We start from the raw sequence: 17,758 nt of genomic DNA, 5'->3' as shown, positions 1-17,758 counted from the left end.
TTGGATTGTACCTACGGCCTCGAGGCCAAAATTCATGGAAGACTACTATTTTAACTAAGCACCAATCCAAATTGAGGAGAAAACATTTGCAATCAGAAGGAGAACTCCATTTCAGGCTAGCATTTGGATTGGTCCCAAGATTGGCATCAAAGATTAGACCAGGGCAAGTAAAATAAATCAGACAATCCTGCGAGAAGGCATCCAGAAGAACTGTCCCAGATGTTGTCTGTAGGGAACAAGTCCAAAGGACTACGCTTTACCAAAGAAGATAAATTTGAATCCTCCATGCAATTCCAAAAAGAGCAAAATAATCCAGGATAAACCAGCAGTCATCAATAATCTGCTACATCCAGATTGGTTAAAAAGACCAGAAAGCCCCTGATTTTGCTCCTGTTCTTTACAATTTTATTTTGGAGTTGTTTTGTACTTGTTTGTACATGCACATTGTGTACACGTTTTGATTGTTGTATAATATTTTCTGTCCACTCCCAGTACAATCAGAGACTTTTTATACCAGCTCCCCAGCTTGATTTATTTAAACCAGTATAAAAAAGGAAAAATAATAATAAAACCTAGAGTTATACAGAAGTCATTGGGTGGAAACCAAGAGCCAGACTACAACTTCCTGAATGCTCTAATCAGCAGGAGAGAACTGGAAGTTGTAGTAAAAGTGACCTTCCCAAGCTCTAGGAAGAAGATAAACCCAGCACACAATAAACAAACAAAACAAACCAGCCGTGTATACAATGAAGGAGAAGAACAAGAATGCTGCTGGTTTCCTAGAAAGCCTTTTGGCAAGATGAATTTGCAATGCAACAGTGATCTCAACTGGGCCTGCAAACTTAAATGTCACAGTGCTTCCACTCTTCATAGCAAGCCCAGGGATGTATTCAAGTCTTTCACTCCAAGTCTCAAGTCCTTACAAGATACTTTCACATGAAGTCTCAACTCAAGACTCAAGTCTGGGAGCCAACTTTTAACAGAAAAATAAGAGATGGGGCATGTTTCTCAAAGAGTAACAGCAACAGGCTTCAGGTGGGGGGTGAGGTCTGCTTGGCAGCCTGTTCTTTCTGCACATCACAGGGCCCTTCTAAAGTTTTCAAGAGTTTTAGAAGGATACTTCCACCTCACGATCATTGCTTATTGCATTTGCTGTTCCCCTCTGAGAAATACACCCTACACTCTGTGGGCAGGTCTTGCCTGCTGCTCAAAGAGAACAACGGCAGCAAATCAGCAGCTAAAAATGTACAAGTTGTGAGTTGAGTTGAGTCGAATCAAGTTCAGTGCATCATTTATTGATGAGTTGGGTCCAGGTTGAGTCATTGAAGTGACTAGAGTCCAATTTGAATCATAGTCAATTGACTCTCCCCTACATCCTTGAGCAAACCCTTGGCCAATTGGAACCATGCTGAGCCCATGTGCAGAACACCATGGAACAGCTTGCAGCGGAAACATTTGAGAATGACTATACAAACATTATTCCAACACAAAAAGTGAGTTTGTTGATCCCAGTTAAGCTCATTCCTGGAAAAGACTTGAATAGATTAAAAATGGATGATATTGTAGACTCCTTCCCATCTGCAGTGACAAGTAGGCCCATCTTCTTCCTCTTGGAGAGATGGAACTCTGCAGCTTGGAGAAAAACATGGTCAGTTCACTCTCCAGTCCAGAAAAGCAGAAAGCAAATGCACAAACCAGCACCAGTCTAATGCAATAGTAACAATGGGGCTTTGGGTTTTAGTCCAGATTTTAAGGGAGCCAACTGCTGAATATATTTTGTGAGAAGTGGGTTTCAGCATCTTGGAAAGCTGCTTTAAACTTTGAGATGAAATTCAAAACACATTCTCTGCTCCATTGACATGGGAGCTAACAGCCACCCCTGGACCAATCTTTGGCATAGAAGGTAAACTTGGGAACCCTGGTATTTGAAGTTCAAGTTGGGCAATGTTCGTCATTACTTTGAGCATATTTACTGCTAGACAGAAATCCTGGTTATACTTGCAAGGATATTACTTTATTACTGAAAGTATCTCACCTGGGATTATATGACAATGGAATAACAAATTAGCTAAAAAAAATAGCATAAGTAAAGAACACTGTTTAAACAATATTGTTCCACCCTAATATACATTTTAGGGCTTTAAAAAAATCTGAGTGGCTATAATCCTCATAGTTCATTTTTACAAAAAGCTTTTATGATTCTTTCAAAGAGAATGCAATTAAAAAGAACTCACAGGTAGGTTTCCACATTCAACAGCATTTACAGATACTCTTGATTCCTTTAAATCATTATTTCTTTTATTCCAGGAGTAGGTGGATGTTTCTGAGCACCACAAATTCTCTCTGGTGGTTAGTCTAAGTACAAGAATTTGAAGTGTTCATTTGGCTCAATAGAGGAATCATTTTGATGTACATTATTCAGTGCACCTTGTTTAAAGTACTTATGGGAAAGTCTTGAGACAAAGCAGAAACAATGCTGAACTATGCTTTTCTGAGAAAGTATGAATATTCATTGCAAATGCTTGGCGATAAATCATGACATCTTGTTTTGCCTCTCAATGCACTAATAAAGAAGAACCTGAAACAAACATGATTTTCATTAGTGTGGTCTATATAATCAAAGGCATTGACTCACCAGAAGCCACAGAGTGAGGTGAGCAACCATTCTTCCATGGCAAGCCACACTTGGGGCCATTTGAAAGTGCATAACTTCTCATTTGTTATTGGACTGCTGTTGGACTGGAAAAAAGCCAGGGAGTATAGAAGGGAGGGATAGTGTAGGAAAGAAATCTGAGATAGTGAAGATAAGGAGGGTCTGGCTGAAAAAGGATCAAATAGGGCATCTGAGATGATTACCTCTTTCTGCCTACCGTAGTGGTAGGGGTGGCTCTACTTGCATAAAATATTAGCCTTTGGTTAGTAGTCCTGGAAGAAACTGGACTGACAGTTGAATCAGTGATGACACTGGGGCAATGTCCTTCCCCACACATAAGGCAGCAGGCTAGTTTAGAGGCACTTAATAAATAACTCTTACCTCCTAGATCTTGATACTACCTCCCATGAGCTGCCACCTGCAGAAACATTTTACTCTTTCTAAAGCTAAAGCCAGCTCTGGTTACTGACTGGGGCCTGAAATGACCATAACTCACTTTTGGAATAAAATAAATAAATAAGAAAATTTATATTCAGGAATCTAGAGTATATATTATTTTAAAAAATACTTTTAAACTGTCCCTATTTCATCCTACACTGAATTAATAGTGCAGTCCTCTTATTTTTCTACTGAAACTAAGTACAATTGATTTAAACCCCATTTGATCAGCCTTAGTAGAAGCTTGCCATTGGTTATGCAGCAACTAAAATAGTCCTTTCCAAATATACTCTTTGGGACTCTCAAAAGTACCCACTGTTTTGCATGAGTTAGAATAGCCCCTATAGTATGAGATGCATACATACACATGCATATATACTTCAAGCAACATAAAGGAGATTTCAGATTTGGATACTTTGGCCTAAATCACGTTATTATTCCCAACAAAAATAGACCTACTGAATCCCATTGATTCAATGACTCTACATTATTTGTACTGGAAATCAAGTCACTTCCCAACCAATATGCAGGTAGGCATGTACTGTGGGATCTCTATGCATTCCTCCTACCTTCTTGTCAGGTATCCTTCACAGGAGGTGTACCCAGTCGTCACTGAAACTTGGCACTATTGCATACCCTCCAACATTTCATAAATGAAAACTGGAACACATATGGCCAAGCAACATCAGACTGTGGCCAGGATGGCAAAGTTATTAATGAGACCTTGCTGCAGTTTGCATTTGTCTGAATCTGCAGGGAAGAGAAAGATTCTTCCCCTTCCTCTCCTCTACCTCTTCCTGAGTTAACTGAGCCAGAATACATTTACACTTTGAACTCAGTTTACAGTGTTTGCAATAAACTGAGAACAAGGGGGGAAGTTGAGAGAAGAGAAACTTTAAAAGCAGTTGGAAAGCGCATAAAAAGAGCATTAATCAGAACTGTCTCTGCCAAATGGAGACAGTTGGAAAGTTGCAACATAGGAGACTCTTTCCATAATCCAAGGCCTTATTGTAGGAAAATGCAAAATTGCTTTGGAATTTATCAGATGAACTTTAAAACCGGATCAAGCATCCCAGGCTGCAGCTGGGACGTGGCATGGAGGTTGGGATTATCACATGCTAAATCACCACCTAATCGCTGCCCACCATCAGCCCGGGTCCCAGCTGCGCTCCACCCACACTTTTTAGAGGCTGGAAAGCTTCCAACTTCAAAAAAGTGCTGGCAGAGCATGACTGGGACTCACAGGACTGGAGATTCTGCTGCTCAGGATACAGCCTTTCCCACTCTGTTGCTCCAAAACCTCAGTTACACTTATCCATATATACATGATTATAGCTCAACCTCATGTATAAGTCGAGGGCACATTTGGGGCCAAAATTATAGATTTTTATATGACTCGTATAAGTCGACGATAAAACTTAGGGGCATGCAGCAAACCATGTAAAGGACAAGATTTACTGTCATCATACAGAAATGACTTATGTAGATCCTTCTCAGCCTGATTCTTCTTAGCACTCCTTTGAGGGGAAGTACCAAAGAGGTGCCACCACTGCCATTTTTCTGCCCAAGCATTCAAAAAGGCCAGAAGCAGCATCGTGGTGGAATGAGCAGAGGAGGTTGGTGCTTATTTTGGATGCTCCTAGGATGAAGGTCAGAACTAGGTGCCTAGCAATATGACCATCACTGGGCACCTTGTTCTGGCCTCAAAAATGAGGTACCCAAGGCAGTTGCATCAGGTGGTCCAGTGGAATATCTGTGCAAACAGGCACCGTGGTGCAGAAATGGAGGTGAAGGTAACAGGGGCAGAGCAGGGCAGCTGCAGGATACTCTGGGCTGCCCCTGGAGTATTTTGGCCAGTGCAGACAAGGCCATAAACTTGAGCTAGCTCCTTTGCTGTAACTGAAAATCTGAACTGAAAACCCGTGCATGGGAGCCACCAGCTGTCATTGTCTGTCACAGGTTACAGGCCCATTTACATTGATTAGTCTGCTTCTTAGCAACTGGATGTTTCTATAGGATAAGAAACATTCAAACTGATTCAAACATTCAATATTAATTCTTGAATTTTGCAACCAAAAGGTTTTAAGATACATATCCTCCAGGATTTCCTTTGTATCCATGTCAAGTTTCAGATGTCCAGGTTTCACAGGCCCTGTCTGCACAAGCACAGAGCAGCCTGGAATATTCTGTTTCCGGACCTGCCCCAACCCTTCCCCATTGCAAGGCCCTCAATTCTGATGTCAAGAGGCTGAATGCATGCATGTCTTGCTGAGCCACCCAGTATGTCCACCTCCACCTCACATGCATTCTGAGGTCAGAATAAGATACCCAGCAATGATTAGATGGCTGGGCACCATGGTCTGACATCAGAGAGAGAAACTGGTAGCAGGGGCAGATGACTCAACATTACATATTTTAAACACCCACCTAGCATTGGCCACTAGGTGAATCTGAAGCAACCAGTGAGTTTTTAAGATTCAGGGTAAGAGGGGTAAACATTGGTTCTAATGCTGAATGGGCTGGCCATCCAGTCTGTTCACATGAGAACTGCGCTTTGTCCTGTGCCTCATCTGGTCTCCTCACTGAGGGATCAGAAGATGTCATTTTATTTGGCCCCTGCAAATAGGGACATAGTCTTGACCTACAAGACATGTTGTTGTTGTTGATTATGATGATGCTATACCAGTAGCTGTCAAACGTCTGCAGCCACCACACATTTCCCTTAAGTCTTTCCTAAGAATTGCTCTTCCCTTACATTTATTGATTCTTGATTGAATTCAAACTACCTCTTGGCTAGTTTTGTTAAGTTAATCATTGATCTAATGTTATTTATATTTGATGAAAATCTCCTAACAACAAACTGAGGATCAATGCACAACTCTGTGGTAGACCAGAAGCCAAGTCCTTCTTTGAGCCCTTTAATAAATTGCTGCCAGTTACAGGTGTCCTGTGCACAAGAAAATGTAATAAAACCTTGATAAAATACTGATAAGGTGACATTACTTCAGTCTTGTTTTTAGATCTCTCTTTGCTCAATTTAGCAACATACAGTAGCTTTAGTGGTCCTTGCTTGGGGGGAAATTTAGCAACATCGTTTTAGTGGGTCCTTTCCGGGGGGGGGGGGGGGCAGGAATCCTGCATACTGGTGATCACAGAAGTCATCAGAAAATATTTTAACATAAATTTGTTTTTGCTTAGTAGGAATACGACAAATGGGTTGGATGATGTATTACTTATGAAGATATACAGCTGATGCATATAAAGAAACCTGGCTGACCAGAGTTAAGAAATATTTGGATTCAGGGGAAATATGTACTTGAGAGCTCCTGATGTCTCCTTTCTTCCATATTGGGACTCTCCAGATTTTGTTGGATTGCAAATCCCAGCATTACTCATTGTTGGCTATACTGGCTAACAATTATTGCAGCTGCAGTCCAACAACATCTGTGCAAAACCTTTTCCATTCTCTTTATTCTGGAACAGCACAGCTCATTTTGCTGCATGAGGCAAAGCAGCAAATGGTCAGAATGCCCACCCAAGTCAAAGTGAATAGCTTCCAAAGCCAATGACATTATTTTGGCACAAACTGAGGGTTTCTCAAACAGCAATATGAGACAACCCTCTCTATTGCCAGGCCAGTTCAAGACTATCTGGTACAAAAGAGTTAGGCCTACATAAAGCCCAGCTCAGGTCTAGTAAAAGGAGGTCCTCCTGTAAGAGTTTCAGGCTTCTTCAGGATCAGAGCTCTCACGGCAGCCCAGAACTCTTGTGAGTTTCTTGTGAGACTTGAAGCATGCTTTAGGGAAGCCTGGCTCATGTGCTACTCATCTCTATTGTCTGGACCCGTAGAGCTGAGAGCAGGAATAGCAGGCCATTTTGAGGCCTTTTTACTGCATACCAAATACTCAGGGGCTTGCGTATGTTTTGCTTTAGGGGGCTTGTGTATGTTTTAAACACTGGAGCTCAGTGGAAGAAATGGTGTGAATGGGGCAAGGCTCAGTAGGATGAGAAAGGGAGAGGCCCCTGGTTTCTAATTTCTTTTTTAAAAATCACATTTTAAAAAATTTATAAACACTCAGGCACATTCTCAAAGGAGGGAGCATAACAGTTCTGAATTGGGGCAGCTCAGCCTCAAAAGATGTCTCTAACTAGCCCAATAAAAGCTCCATTGATCTGCTAAAAGAAAATAGCTACAGCTCTTTGTTTCAACAGTCTAAAGTGAATGCTTATGCAAATCTAAGTAGATTAAGTTCTGACCAAGGCATCTTCAAGTGATAAATACAGTATACGCATGGTAACAAGCAGGTATAAAAATCAAAACATATAGTAATCAGTGCCTGTAATACAATGAAAGTCCAGTAGATGGTGCATGTGGACCCAGTCACATCTCTCAAAATTAATGTACTTAATGTGTGGTTTTAACTAAAATAAATGCAGATATTTTTCCTAAAAGCAGCCGGAGGAAGATTTTTAAATACAGTATCCATCTTGTCTGCTATGTTTCATTGGAGCACTATATTTCATTTTTTTAAAGTAAAATCAGATGAGTACTTAACGTACTTTCATAATATTTACAATAAATTAAAAACCTTTCTTTCTTGAACTTTTTAGTTTGACCTTACTGTTACAACAATCAATTAGGAAACAGTCTTCTTTTATTACAGCTGCATCTTGATGCTGCAGTGTTCTAGTCTCACAAAGATTCATAGTCAGCAATCCTTTTAGAAAGGCTCTTTTCAGACAAAGTACGTCCACTAACTGCTCCAAATAAACCTCTATTGTCCCAATGTATCAGCTGATTTCATAATGTCCCAGGTTCTCTTGCCTCCTTCCACTTTCCCCATTTGTCTTCACCTTGTTTATTTATTTATGGGATTTAAATACCACTTTTCTCCCAAAAGGGTTGTCAGGCAAGCTTACTTAAATAACCTTATTCAGATTACTTATTCAAATTACTTGCCATACTGAAATTACTGCAAATTGAGTTCAAAATAGAAAATTCATTCTCTGTTAACTCATTAAAGGGAGAGGAGAAGTGGGGAGAGAATCTTTCCCTTCCCAGTAGGCTCAGGCAAAAGCAAAGCTCATGATAAAATAAATCAGTTAGTCTCAAAGGTTAAGTTAGCTTCCTCCCCCTCACACACACCCTTATTTTAATGCTGAAACAACAAACACAGCTATCTATTTGAATATATGTATATTGAATCCCCAGGACAAAAGCAGGGCAGAGCTCTACCTGAAGCAAGAAAATCAGCTAATTTAGGAAGATGATTTGGAGAATGATTCTGAAGCTGCTGCAAGATATAACAATGAGTTGGTGTGACTTTCTTAGACAAGGAAGAACCAAGAACAGCAGCTGCATTCTAACAATAGGATTATATGGGGGAAGTCAAGTAGTTTTGTTCTGACATTTTAAGCAGGGCATGTAACACTCCAGGAGACAGTACAAAAATAATGAAAAATGGTAAAGCAGAAATGTCAGTTGCTTTATGAAGACTTCACACAAGCCATGAAACACCAACTGTGCATATGTGAAGAAAGCCACAGTATTTCTTTCCTGTTATCAGAAAATTTAGCTCTCCAGTAAAGGACAGAACACTTTCTATACTTAAAATGAATGTGTGCGTGTGTAATTTTTTAAAGAAAAAAACCCTCTTAAAACAATTTCTCATGACAGACAACTCCTCTGGAACATGTTAAGTTTTTCAACTTGTATGGGGGTGACTTTTTTAAGCAGTGCTAAAATTTCCATTTGTTTTTGAGATGATTGGCAGTGTCCTTGTAAAATTGTCTATATATTTGTTTAAAACATTCTTATTCTACAATTCTATTATTTCCCCCCATACAGTTCTGTTTCTTATTACACACACACACACACACACACACACACACTCCTGGAGTATCGCATAGGCAACTGACTGATCACCTGGGTGAACAGAATGATGAACTAGGGAGGCCCTTGATCTGACCCAGCAAGGTTCTTTCCATATACTTATGGGTGTTAAAGAATAACATGGGTTTCTAGGATAAGGCATTCAAACACACTGTGCTGCAGACTGAAGATAAATGTACACTCTGCTGAAACCTCATTGTATTTTTATAAAGAATTTGTCAGGTATTGGAGGGGCACATCAATAGGGCCATAGTGTTAGTACACCCTGCCCTGGTGGCGCAATGGTTAAATGCCTGTACTGCAGCCATTCACTTGAAACCACAAGGTTGCGAGTTCAAGACCAGCAAAAGGGTCCAAGCTCGACTCAGGCTTGCATCCTTCCGAGGTCGCTAAAATGAGTACCCAGACTGTTGGGGGCAAATTAGCTTACTTGCTAATTAGCTTAGTTGCTAATTAGCTTACTTGCTATGATCTTTGGAATAGCAGTATATAAATAAAACAAATTATTATTAATTATCCCCACACTGTATTTGGAGTTTTCATATTTTCATATCTCAGGCCAAGCATGTTCTTAAGAAGTCATGATGACCTTTGGGACAGCAAATGAATTTCCCATGGGAAGAACACAGAGACCCAAAGACATATGAAATGACCCAGGGAACAGCAAGACAAAAGCTAAATGGATGTGCTGATCACTCCTTTCTCCTCCGGGATCTCTGCATATTCTCTTGCAACAATAAGATTATCACACCAGTGCTTACTGTCTGTCAATCGGTTCTCAAATGTTGAGAAAGCCTGGCACGCTTCCTCATCTTCAGGGAATCATCAGCTCCCTCTAGCACCATTGAATTATTCCAGGAGAGGGAATTTTCTCTGAATGCAAAGTTTTTTGTAATTCTGAAGTTAAAGCTATTGACTGGTCTGGAATCCCATTGTAAATCCCATGAGAAAGCCATCAGGTCTTTTTTTACATTGTAAGATAACACCTAGGACTCCTTGAGGCTAGGATCTCTTATATAACTGTCATTTCCAAACCTAGACCCCCTCTTGTGTGCACAGATAGATTCTTCCACAAACTGTGTTGCCTTCAGACTTCGGTTGAGTCATGTCCTGCTTTCCATGGTCTCCTCTTCAAGTCAGGTAAATATTGCCCTCTCTACATCCTCAAACTCTGTTATATAATTTTGATACCTGTGTGTGCTGCACTTGTCTGAACTACTATTGCATGTCTGAGTGAACTTTTGCATATTTCTGAACAAAAAAATTCTTGATTTACCCAAACTTGGAGTTAATAGTGGTACACACAGGTGAAAACAATCTTCAAATTACCCAGCCTCTTGTAAGCTTTCCTAAGCTACACAAAATATCCCAAACTTTTAAAGAGAAACTGACACAGTTGGCTAGAATTCCCAAGTTCCACCTCCCCAGCTTTCTTTGGAAAACAATAGGGCCAACCAACCATTGCATAGAAAGTGGCAGTTGCTAGAGATATGCAGTAGTTGCCTTCCAGCCATTCCACTTGAGATTTTCCCTGAGCCAGTCATTGGAGTTGTGTCTGTGCCATGTTGCCTGGCCCACATGCCCTAACCCAACTAGCCTCCCACAGATATGGGGAAGAATATTTTCCCATCATCAGTGCTGAAGTGAAACACTACTCTTCTCTCTCTCTCTCTGTATGTGTATACAAAAAGTGGAGGTGAAGTGAGAATCTTATTCTTTGAGATGTGGTAACAAAAGGTCTAACATTAACCCTGACAGTTGATAAAACTGAGAGGAGAAGCTTATTTGTGCAATATTGAAGAATTTATTTGGTCATGAAAAACAGGTCAAATGCAACTGTTGCCTCATGGTGCCAGGAAACATCTATAATTGGGCCATTAATAAATATGGAGACATTATGACGGCAAAAGGCGACTACTGAACTGATTATGAAAAGGCATTCTAGAGTACAGTTATTGTCATTTGATTTATTTCCTCTGTGCTTAAAACAGCTTCTCATCATAAAGGATTAAAATTTTAATTGGCACCATTGGAAAATGGTATGTGTTATTTTAGCTTTATCCTGATAGCATCTCCCCAACTTGTTGCTTCCTTCAAGAACATTTAAAATAGCCAAGACCTTTTATTTACAATATGTACAAACACATTAAAATGTCCAGATACTGCACTTGCTTAGGAATTCTTTTTATGGAGGCAAAAAATCCAGTCCATCAGGTAAATATCCTCAGAATTTCACCAAGACTAGCTTCATGATGTGATCACTTAGATGGCAGCTTTCTATCTTAATGGAATATTAAGGAAGGAAATAGTGCTCTGGAGAATGGGTTCAGTTTTCCATTACATGAAGCAATGACCTCCTTGGAAAACCAAAACTTGAAGTGATAGCAGCTTAAACTATTAGTAAGTGAAGAAAATTGTTGCCGCCAACCCACTGTTTTCAGATGGTACTTTCAATGAAGGATGGCTGCATTGCCAATTCTGATTCTGTAACATTTTCTTGAGACATGTTCAGCACATCCTGCTGCTGATAGATATCCTGAACCAACATGGTATTTGTAGTTTTCCATTCTCTGAATTTCCTTGCTGTTAGCTTGGGGTCCTCCAGCAACTGGTTAATCATGGCCAGGTCATGTTCTTTGCACTAGCAGAAAAACAAGAAGAAGAAGTGAAGAAGTAGTTCAAAGAATTGGAAATTCGAACTGGTGACCACTAGAGGTCTGTCACATCTATATTACTGCCCATTCATGTTTCCTTCCCATTCATTCATTGTTTACTTATTTATTTCTAGGATTTATTCAAGGCAATCATGATTTTAGTTTACACACACACACACACACACACACACACACACACACACCATCCAGTGACTGCTGAACAGCCCAGTGCCAAATTGACCTAAGGCAATTAGGGAAGGAGATCCAGCACAGTGTAGTGGTTTGAGTGTTGGACTATTATCCTAGAAACCAGGGTCCAATTCCTCTCTTGGCCATGGAAACTCACTGGGTGACCACTCTTAGCCCCAGAAAACCCCATGATAGGTTTGCCTTAGGGTTGCCATAAGATGGAAATGACTTGAAGGCACACAACAACAACAACAACAACAAGTTAGAGGGGACTATACCTCCCAGAATCTCTTATCCAGAATTTTCTTAGCTCTGGCTTTATTTCATCACATCTGAACTCTTTACCTTTAATGTACTGTTCAGTGCTCGGATTTTGTGGAGTTTCTCATTCACTGATGGGTTTTTGCTTCTTTTGATAAAGGATTTTCTCAGCTCTTTTTTTGTAGAAGGCCGGCGGTCCCCAATAGGAGATAAACTTGCTTGCTCTAAAGACTTGTAAAGTTTCTCCATTTCATCTTCGGAGGATTTTGCACGATCTGTAGGACAGAAGAGATGGGGATCTATAAAGCTCTGGTGCCACTGGGTTTTGTGAATAAAACAGGTGAATACACATGTGATGCTTTGATGGAGATTACACTATCATGCAAGGGAGAATCATGGAAAAAACTGATACTCAGACAAACCATTGGTTAAGATCCTGTATCATTAGACGTAACTACAATGAAAGGGCTCCACCATCATAGCTACTACATCTGATAATGCCACCTCTTCAAAAAGCTACCTTTTCAGCAAGGCTGTGTCCTAAATAGATGGTTCCAGAGGTGCTGCATTTTGGACACTGGGCAATGATGTCTACAGTACTCTCAGGGACGTAGCCGGGGGGGGGGGTTCTTGGGGTCCGCCCCCCCCATTAGAAAAATGAATGGTGTGTGCTGCTGTGCCGCCGCACCCAAGCCCCATTATAATGGTGGCACTTAGTCTGGACCCCCCCCCTTCCTAAAATCCTAGCTACGTCCCTGGTACTCTCTCAGTTGTGGGGTGTTGGGTGGCAGCTATCAAGACCCCCTTGGGGTCATTCCACAATAACTTATCGCAGTGTACCCTACAACCAGCAGAGCCCTTCAGACATCATGAATATGAAGAAAACTTTCAACAAATTCTTCAAAAATAAGCTAAAATGAAATTCCCCTTGATTTGCACCAGTCAATTTCAATAAGAACAACTATTGCTAGCATGGAGGGACCCACATTATACCTTCCTACCAAATTAAAGATGGAGACCCTCTCAGGAAAAAAAATGGAAAGAAAGTGGTAACTCTCTCTGTCACAGTGCACAGCAAACTTAAGTAAATATACAAAGGAGATTCAAAGGTGGAGATGTAAGAGCTTAGCACTCAAAGCCCTTTGCCTGGATAGACTAATCAATCTATCAATATCAGTTTCTCTTACATTAATTTTTTTCTAATTTCAATTTTTCCCCTCTTCAATATAAAGAAATTTGCCCCCTACCCCCACCCCAAGAGTGAATTATAATGGAATTCACACACACCTCTAGTAAAAACAGAAATGTTTGCTCCAACAGGCCAGGACTAGACTAGCAACAGTTTCCCAGAGGACCTTTGTGTCAGTTGACCTTTTTGATGGTAAAATGACTTTCCTGAAGAGATGTTGTTATTATTGTGTGCCTTCAAGCCATTTTTGAGTCATGGCAACCCTAAAGCAAATGTATCATGGAGTTTTCTTGGCAAGCTTTCTTCAGAGGAGGCATGCTATTGCCTTCCCCTGAGGCCGAGAGCATGTGACTTGCCCAAGGTCATCCAGTGGGTTTTATGGCTGAGGTGGGAGAACTGGTCTCCAAAGTCATAGTCGAACACACACACCACTATGACACACTGGCTCTTATCAGAAGAGATAGAACAGTTGAAAATATTTACTGCATTTAAAATAGCATTTAAAAACATCTGTCTTTTGGCAGGCCTACCCAATCCATTTTCAATTATGACTTTTTAATTTGTACATTCTAAAGAATGTGCACTTATGAGTATATTTCAACAGCATTATAGTATTGTATTTTAATTCTTGGTTTTATGTGTTTTTAATTGTGTTTTTTATTTTAACCTGCTGTACTCCACCTCAAGGTTTGAGCAGAGATGGGAAAGAAATAAAATGTGTTGTTGTTGTTGTTGTTAAGCAGTTCACTACATGGATGAGTGTGCTCATGAAGGGAGTCTCCATGTCAGCATCTGACAGTTGTTTGCACTTCTATACAAAAGGGACATTTACTATTAGAAATTACTTCAACTTCACTCATGGAACCAATAGGTTAATAGTAAACTTGTCACTACATTCCCCCCAGGAAGCTGTGTACCTGATCACTCCGTGAAAACAGAAATGGTAAATTTTTGTTGTTTGTGTAGCAGACCTCCATGCTATTTGTCTTCTCATCCTAATTCCTGCATCATCGTTTTCCTCCATTTGTTTTAATAAAAACTTTATTTTAATACCACACTTTAGCTCTGTGGTGGTCCTCCAATATTTGTACTTTAATACACTTCCAGGTGTATGCACTGATTCATTGTTACAACATTCTACAAATATAAAAATCCTATGCTTAAAGGAAAGCTAAATATAGCTTATTGCATTAACACAATGCTATAGCAAAGGGACTATAGGAAATGCTCCTGTAGCATTTCCTGTCCTCATTTAAAATCTTTCTATTATAGCAAAAATCCTTTCTGTTTGTTGTAGGAAATGGAGCTGCATACAGTTGGTTAACAGAGACAACAAGATAAGAATTGTCTTCTACTGAGTCTGGTCATTAGTCTATCCAGCCTAGTAATGTAGATACTGACTGTCTAGGGCTTCAGCCAGGATTCTTTCCTGGAGATATTTCAAGATGCCCACCCAGCATTTCACCTTGCTGCATGCAGAACATGCACTCTCTCACTGAGCTCTTTCCTCTCAACTATGGAATGGCTATTGGGAGGGAGCTATTGTAGAAACACAGTGAATCTTGGTGCTGGGGACAGGGAACTGTACAGGAGTTCCACATGCAGAACTCTTCTGTTGCATGGGGCCATGCAAGATTTCATCTAAGGATAAATCAAAAGACACAGATATGTGTTCTGAAGCCAACTGTTTCCAAAATATTATTCTGTGCAATACACTTTTGAAAGCTAGCATGGTGTACTGGTTTGAGCATTGGACTACAACTCTGGAGTTCAGGGTTAATCCCCTGCTCCGTCATGAAAACCCACTGAGTGACCTTGGGCAAGTCACATACTCTCAGCTTCAGAAAATCCTGTGATAGGTTCTCCTTAAGGTCACAATAAGTTGTAAATGACTTGAAGGCACACAACAACAACAAATGCACTTTTATCTCAACAGGTTTTCTATTTAGGTGTGCACATACTATTGTAACATGGAAATGTGAAAGACAGCACAGTTCTATGACAAAGATAGGCCACTTTCAAGGGTCAAGGTACCACAGTAGGTGTGTGTCCCACTTGACAATGGAAGCTCACAGGCAATGATGAGAAAAGCTAGGGCCTTCTTGACAGCTGTTCCAAAATATAGGAATTCCATTCCTTGCTGGAGAAGTACCTTCTTTTACTATGTTTCACTGCATAACAATGTCTTTCATGTAAAGTTTTACGACCTGTTATATTCATATTATCCATCTGTTTTTTAAATTACATTTTGTTTTTGTTTTTTTGTTTTTTTTTTCTTCATAACCAACACCTTGTACTGCGCCAGGAAAAGAAATTACATTTTGTAATTATGTTGCTTTTGACCACTCTTAACTGCCCTGAATGGCAACCAAATATATTTCGCCATGTCTTGATCTACAGATATGACTTCAGATGTCATCCCTCCTCTCAATGAATGTCTTAAAGCAGTGGTAGGCAACCTTTTTGAGCCGGGGGCCGGGTTGCTGTCCCTCAGACAACTGGAGGGCCGAAGCCAAAAAAATAAATAATTTTAAAAAATTAAAAAAATTAATTAAAGAAATAAACCAGGACAAATGTAGGACAAAATTTTCAAATGGAGGGCACTTTTTTTTTAATGGAGGACACGCAAAAAATTTGCTGATTTTTAAAAAAATGTTAATATAAATGCATGTTTCGGAGGCTTCTATAGACAATTACCCCCCTTGCCCGCCGCTTGCCCCACTTGCCTGCCGCTTGCCCCCCCTTGCCCGCCTCCTCCTGATAGGCCAAAGGCCCCACGCCCTCACACGAGAGGCCAAAGGCTCTGGTGGCAATCGGTGGCAGAACCGGGCTGGGGCCGGTCCCAAGGCCTTGCTGGGCCGCAGGTTGCCTACCCCTGTCTTAAAGCATTAATGGACTGGATGAGGAAAAACAGATTGAAGCTGAATCCAGACAAAACTGAGGTATTTACGGTGGGGGCCCCCTAAACCAGGCATTGTGATATAACCTCCAGTCCTAGATGGGATCACACTCTCCTCTGTGTTTGCAGTCTGGGGGTATGCCTAGATCCATTGCTTCACTTGACAAATCAGGTGAATGTGACAGTCAGGATCTCCTGTTATCAGCTTTGGCTGATACGCCAACTGCATCCTTTCCTGGAAGCTAGGGACCTAGAAACTGTGGTGCATGCACTGGTAAGCTCACAACTCCATTTCTGTAATGCACTCTACATGTGGCTAGCCTTGTGCTTAGTTCGGAAGCTTCAATTATTACAGAACATGGCAGCCAAGTTGATCTCTGGCACGGCCAGAAGTGAACATATAACACCTGTTCTAAAATCACTCCACTGGATGCCTATTAGTTTTTGGGCACAGTACAAGGTGTTGGTTATGACCTTTAAAGCCCTAAATGGCTTGGGTCCAACCTATCTTCAGGACCACCTCCTTCTGTACAATCCACCCCTCTGGGAGGAATCTGTTGCAACCTATAAAAAACAGACTGTCTGCCCCATAGGACTTCTTCGGCAACTGCTCCCAGATTATGGAATGGCTTGCCAGAGGAGATCCGTCATATTACCAGCTTAAACAGCTTTTAAAAAGCTGTGAAGACGGATTTCTTCCAGCAGGCATTCCCTGAGTAGATAACCGACTACTAAAAAACTGAACATCGGAACCTACTACTCCCTGGAATTATGCTATAATCATTGTTGATTGATTGGTTTTTTTAAGGTATGTTTTAACTCTGTACAATTTAATTATTATTTTAAGGAAGTGGGATATTGGAATATGGAATTGTATCATTTTAATTGTAAGCCGCCCTGGTTGTGTTCCACAGAGAGGCGGGATATAAATAATTATTATTATTTATTATGTTAATACTAGGGGTTTTTTTTGGTCTGTTAAGCGTAGTATCAGAATAACACCTATGTTCATCATACACAATACGTTTTCTCACATCTGAGCATCTGCCCATGAAAATTTGTTAAAGACCAAAGGAAGGAAGTGGCTCTCTATGGGACTTATATAACACCACTTTGCTTATCACAGTGCACTAAAGGTGTTAAATGTCATTCACACATGTAACTAGCCACCCTGAAGTGACTCTGAGGGCCCAAGGAAGCAGTGTCACTTGATAACAATGTTCAACTTTCTTTTTAGACCATGATTCTCACAAAGATTTCATGCTACTTCAGGGCTACTCTGCTATGTGTGAAATAAAGAATACCATGCATGGCAACTATTGCCAAACAATCTTCCTTCCACCTTGTGCCCTTCCCACTGCAGCCCTTCCCAGAATGTAGGGAAATCAAGGGGGAAAGGAGGAGTGTTTGTAGGCCTCTGCAGAAACCCAGTAGATCCAAGGATTCCAGATTGTAAGCCTGAGGGCAGGGAACCATCTAACTAAAAGTTTGTATGTACAGCGCTGCGTAAATTTACAGCGCTTTATTATTATTAATAATAATAATAATAATAATAATAATAATAATAATAATAATAATAATA

The 17,758-nt window shown here is 40.5% G+C and overlaps 1 protein-coding gene across 4 annotated transcripts in view; it reads right to left on the bottom strand.

The window, feature by feature from the left end:
- Window positions 1-10,765: 10,765 nt before the first annotated feature.
- IPCEF1 (interaction protein for cytohesin exchange factors 1) overlaps window positions 10,766-17,758 on the bottom strand; it is a 47,578-nt gene continuing 40,585 nt past the window's right edge. For all 4 annotated transcript variants that reach the window (XM_042456663.1, XM_042456672.1, XM_042456690.1 and 1 more), the window contains 2 exons: window positions 12,173-12,363; window positions 10,766-11,625 (listed from right to left, as the gene is read on the bottom strand). In XM_042456663.1, coding sequence (XP_042312597.1) covers window positions 11,422-11,625; window positions 12,173-12,363 — 395 coding nt within the window. In that variant the 3' untranslated portion in view covers window positions 10,766-11,421. The remainder of the gene's footprint in view (window positions 11,626-12,172; window positions 12,364-17,758) is intronic.

The sequence above is a fragment of the Sceloporus undulatus genome, chromosome 1 (assembly GCF_019175285.1).
Source record: "Sceloporus undulatus isolate JIND9_A2432 ecotype Alabama chromosome 1, SceUnd_v1.1, whole genome shotgun sequence".
Lineage (NCBI taxonomy): Eukaryota > Metazoa > Chordata > Lepidosauria > Squamata > Phrynosomatidae > Sceloporus > Sceloporus undulatus.
The sequence above is the reverse complement of the archived record's forward strand: the minus strand, read 5'-3'. Positions and strand labels throughout refer to the sequence as shown.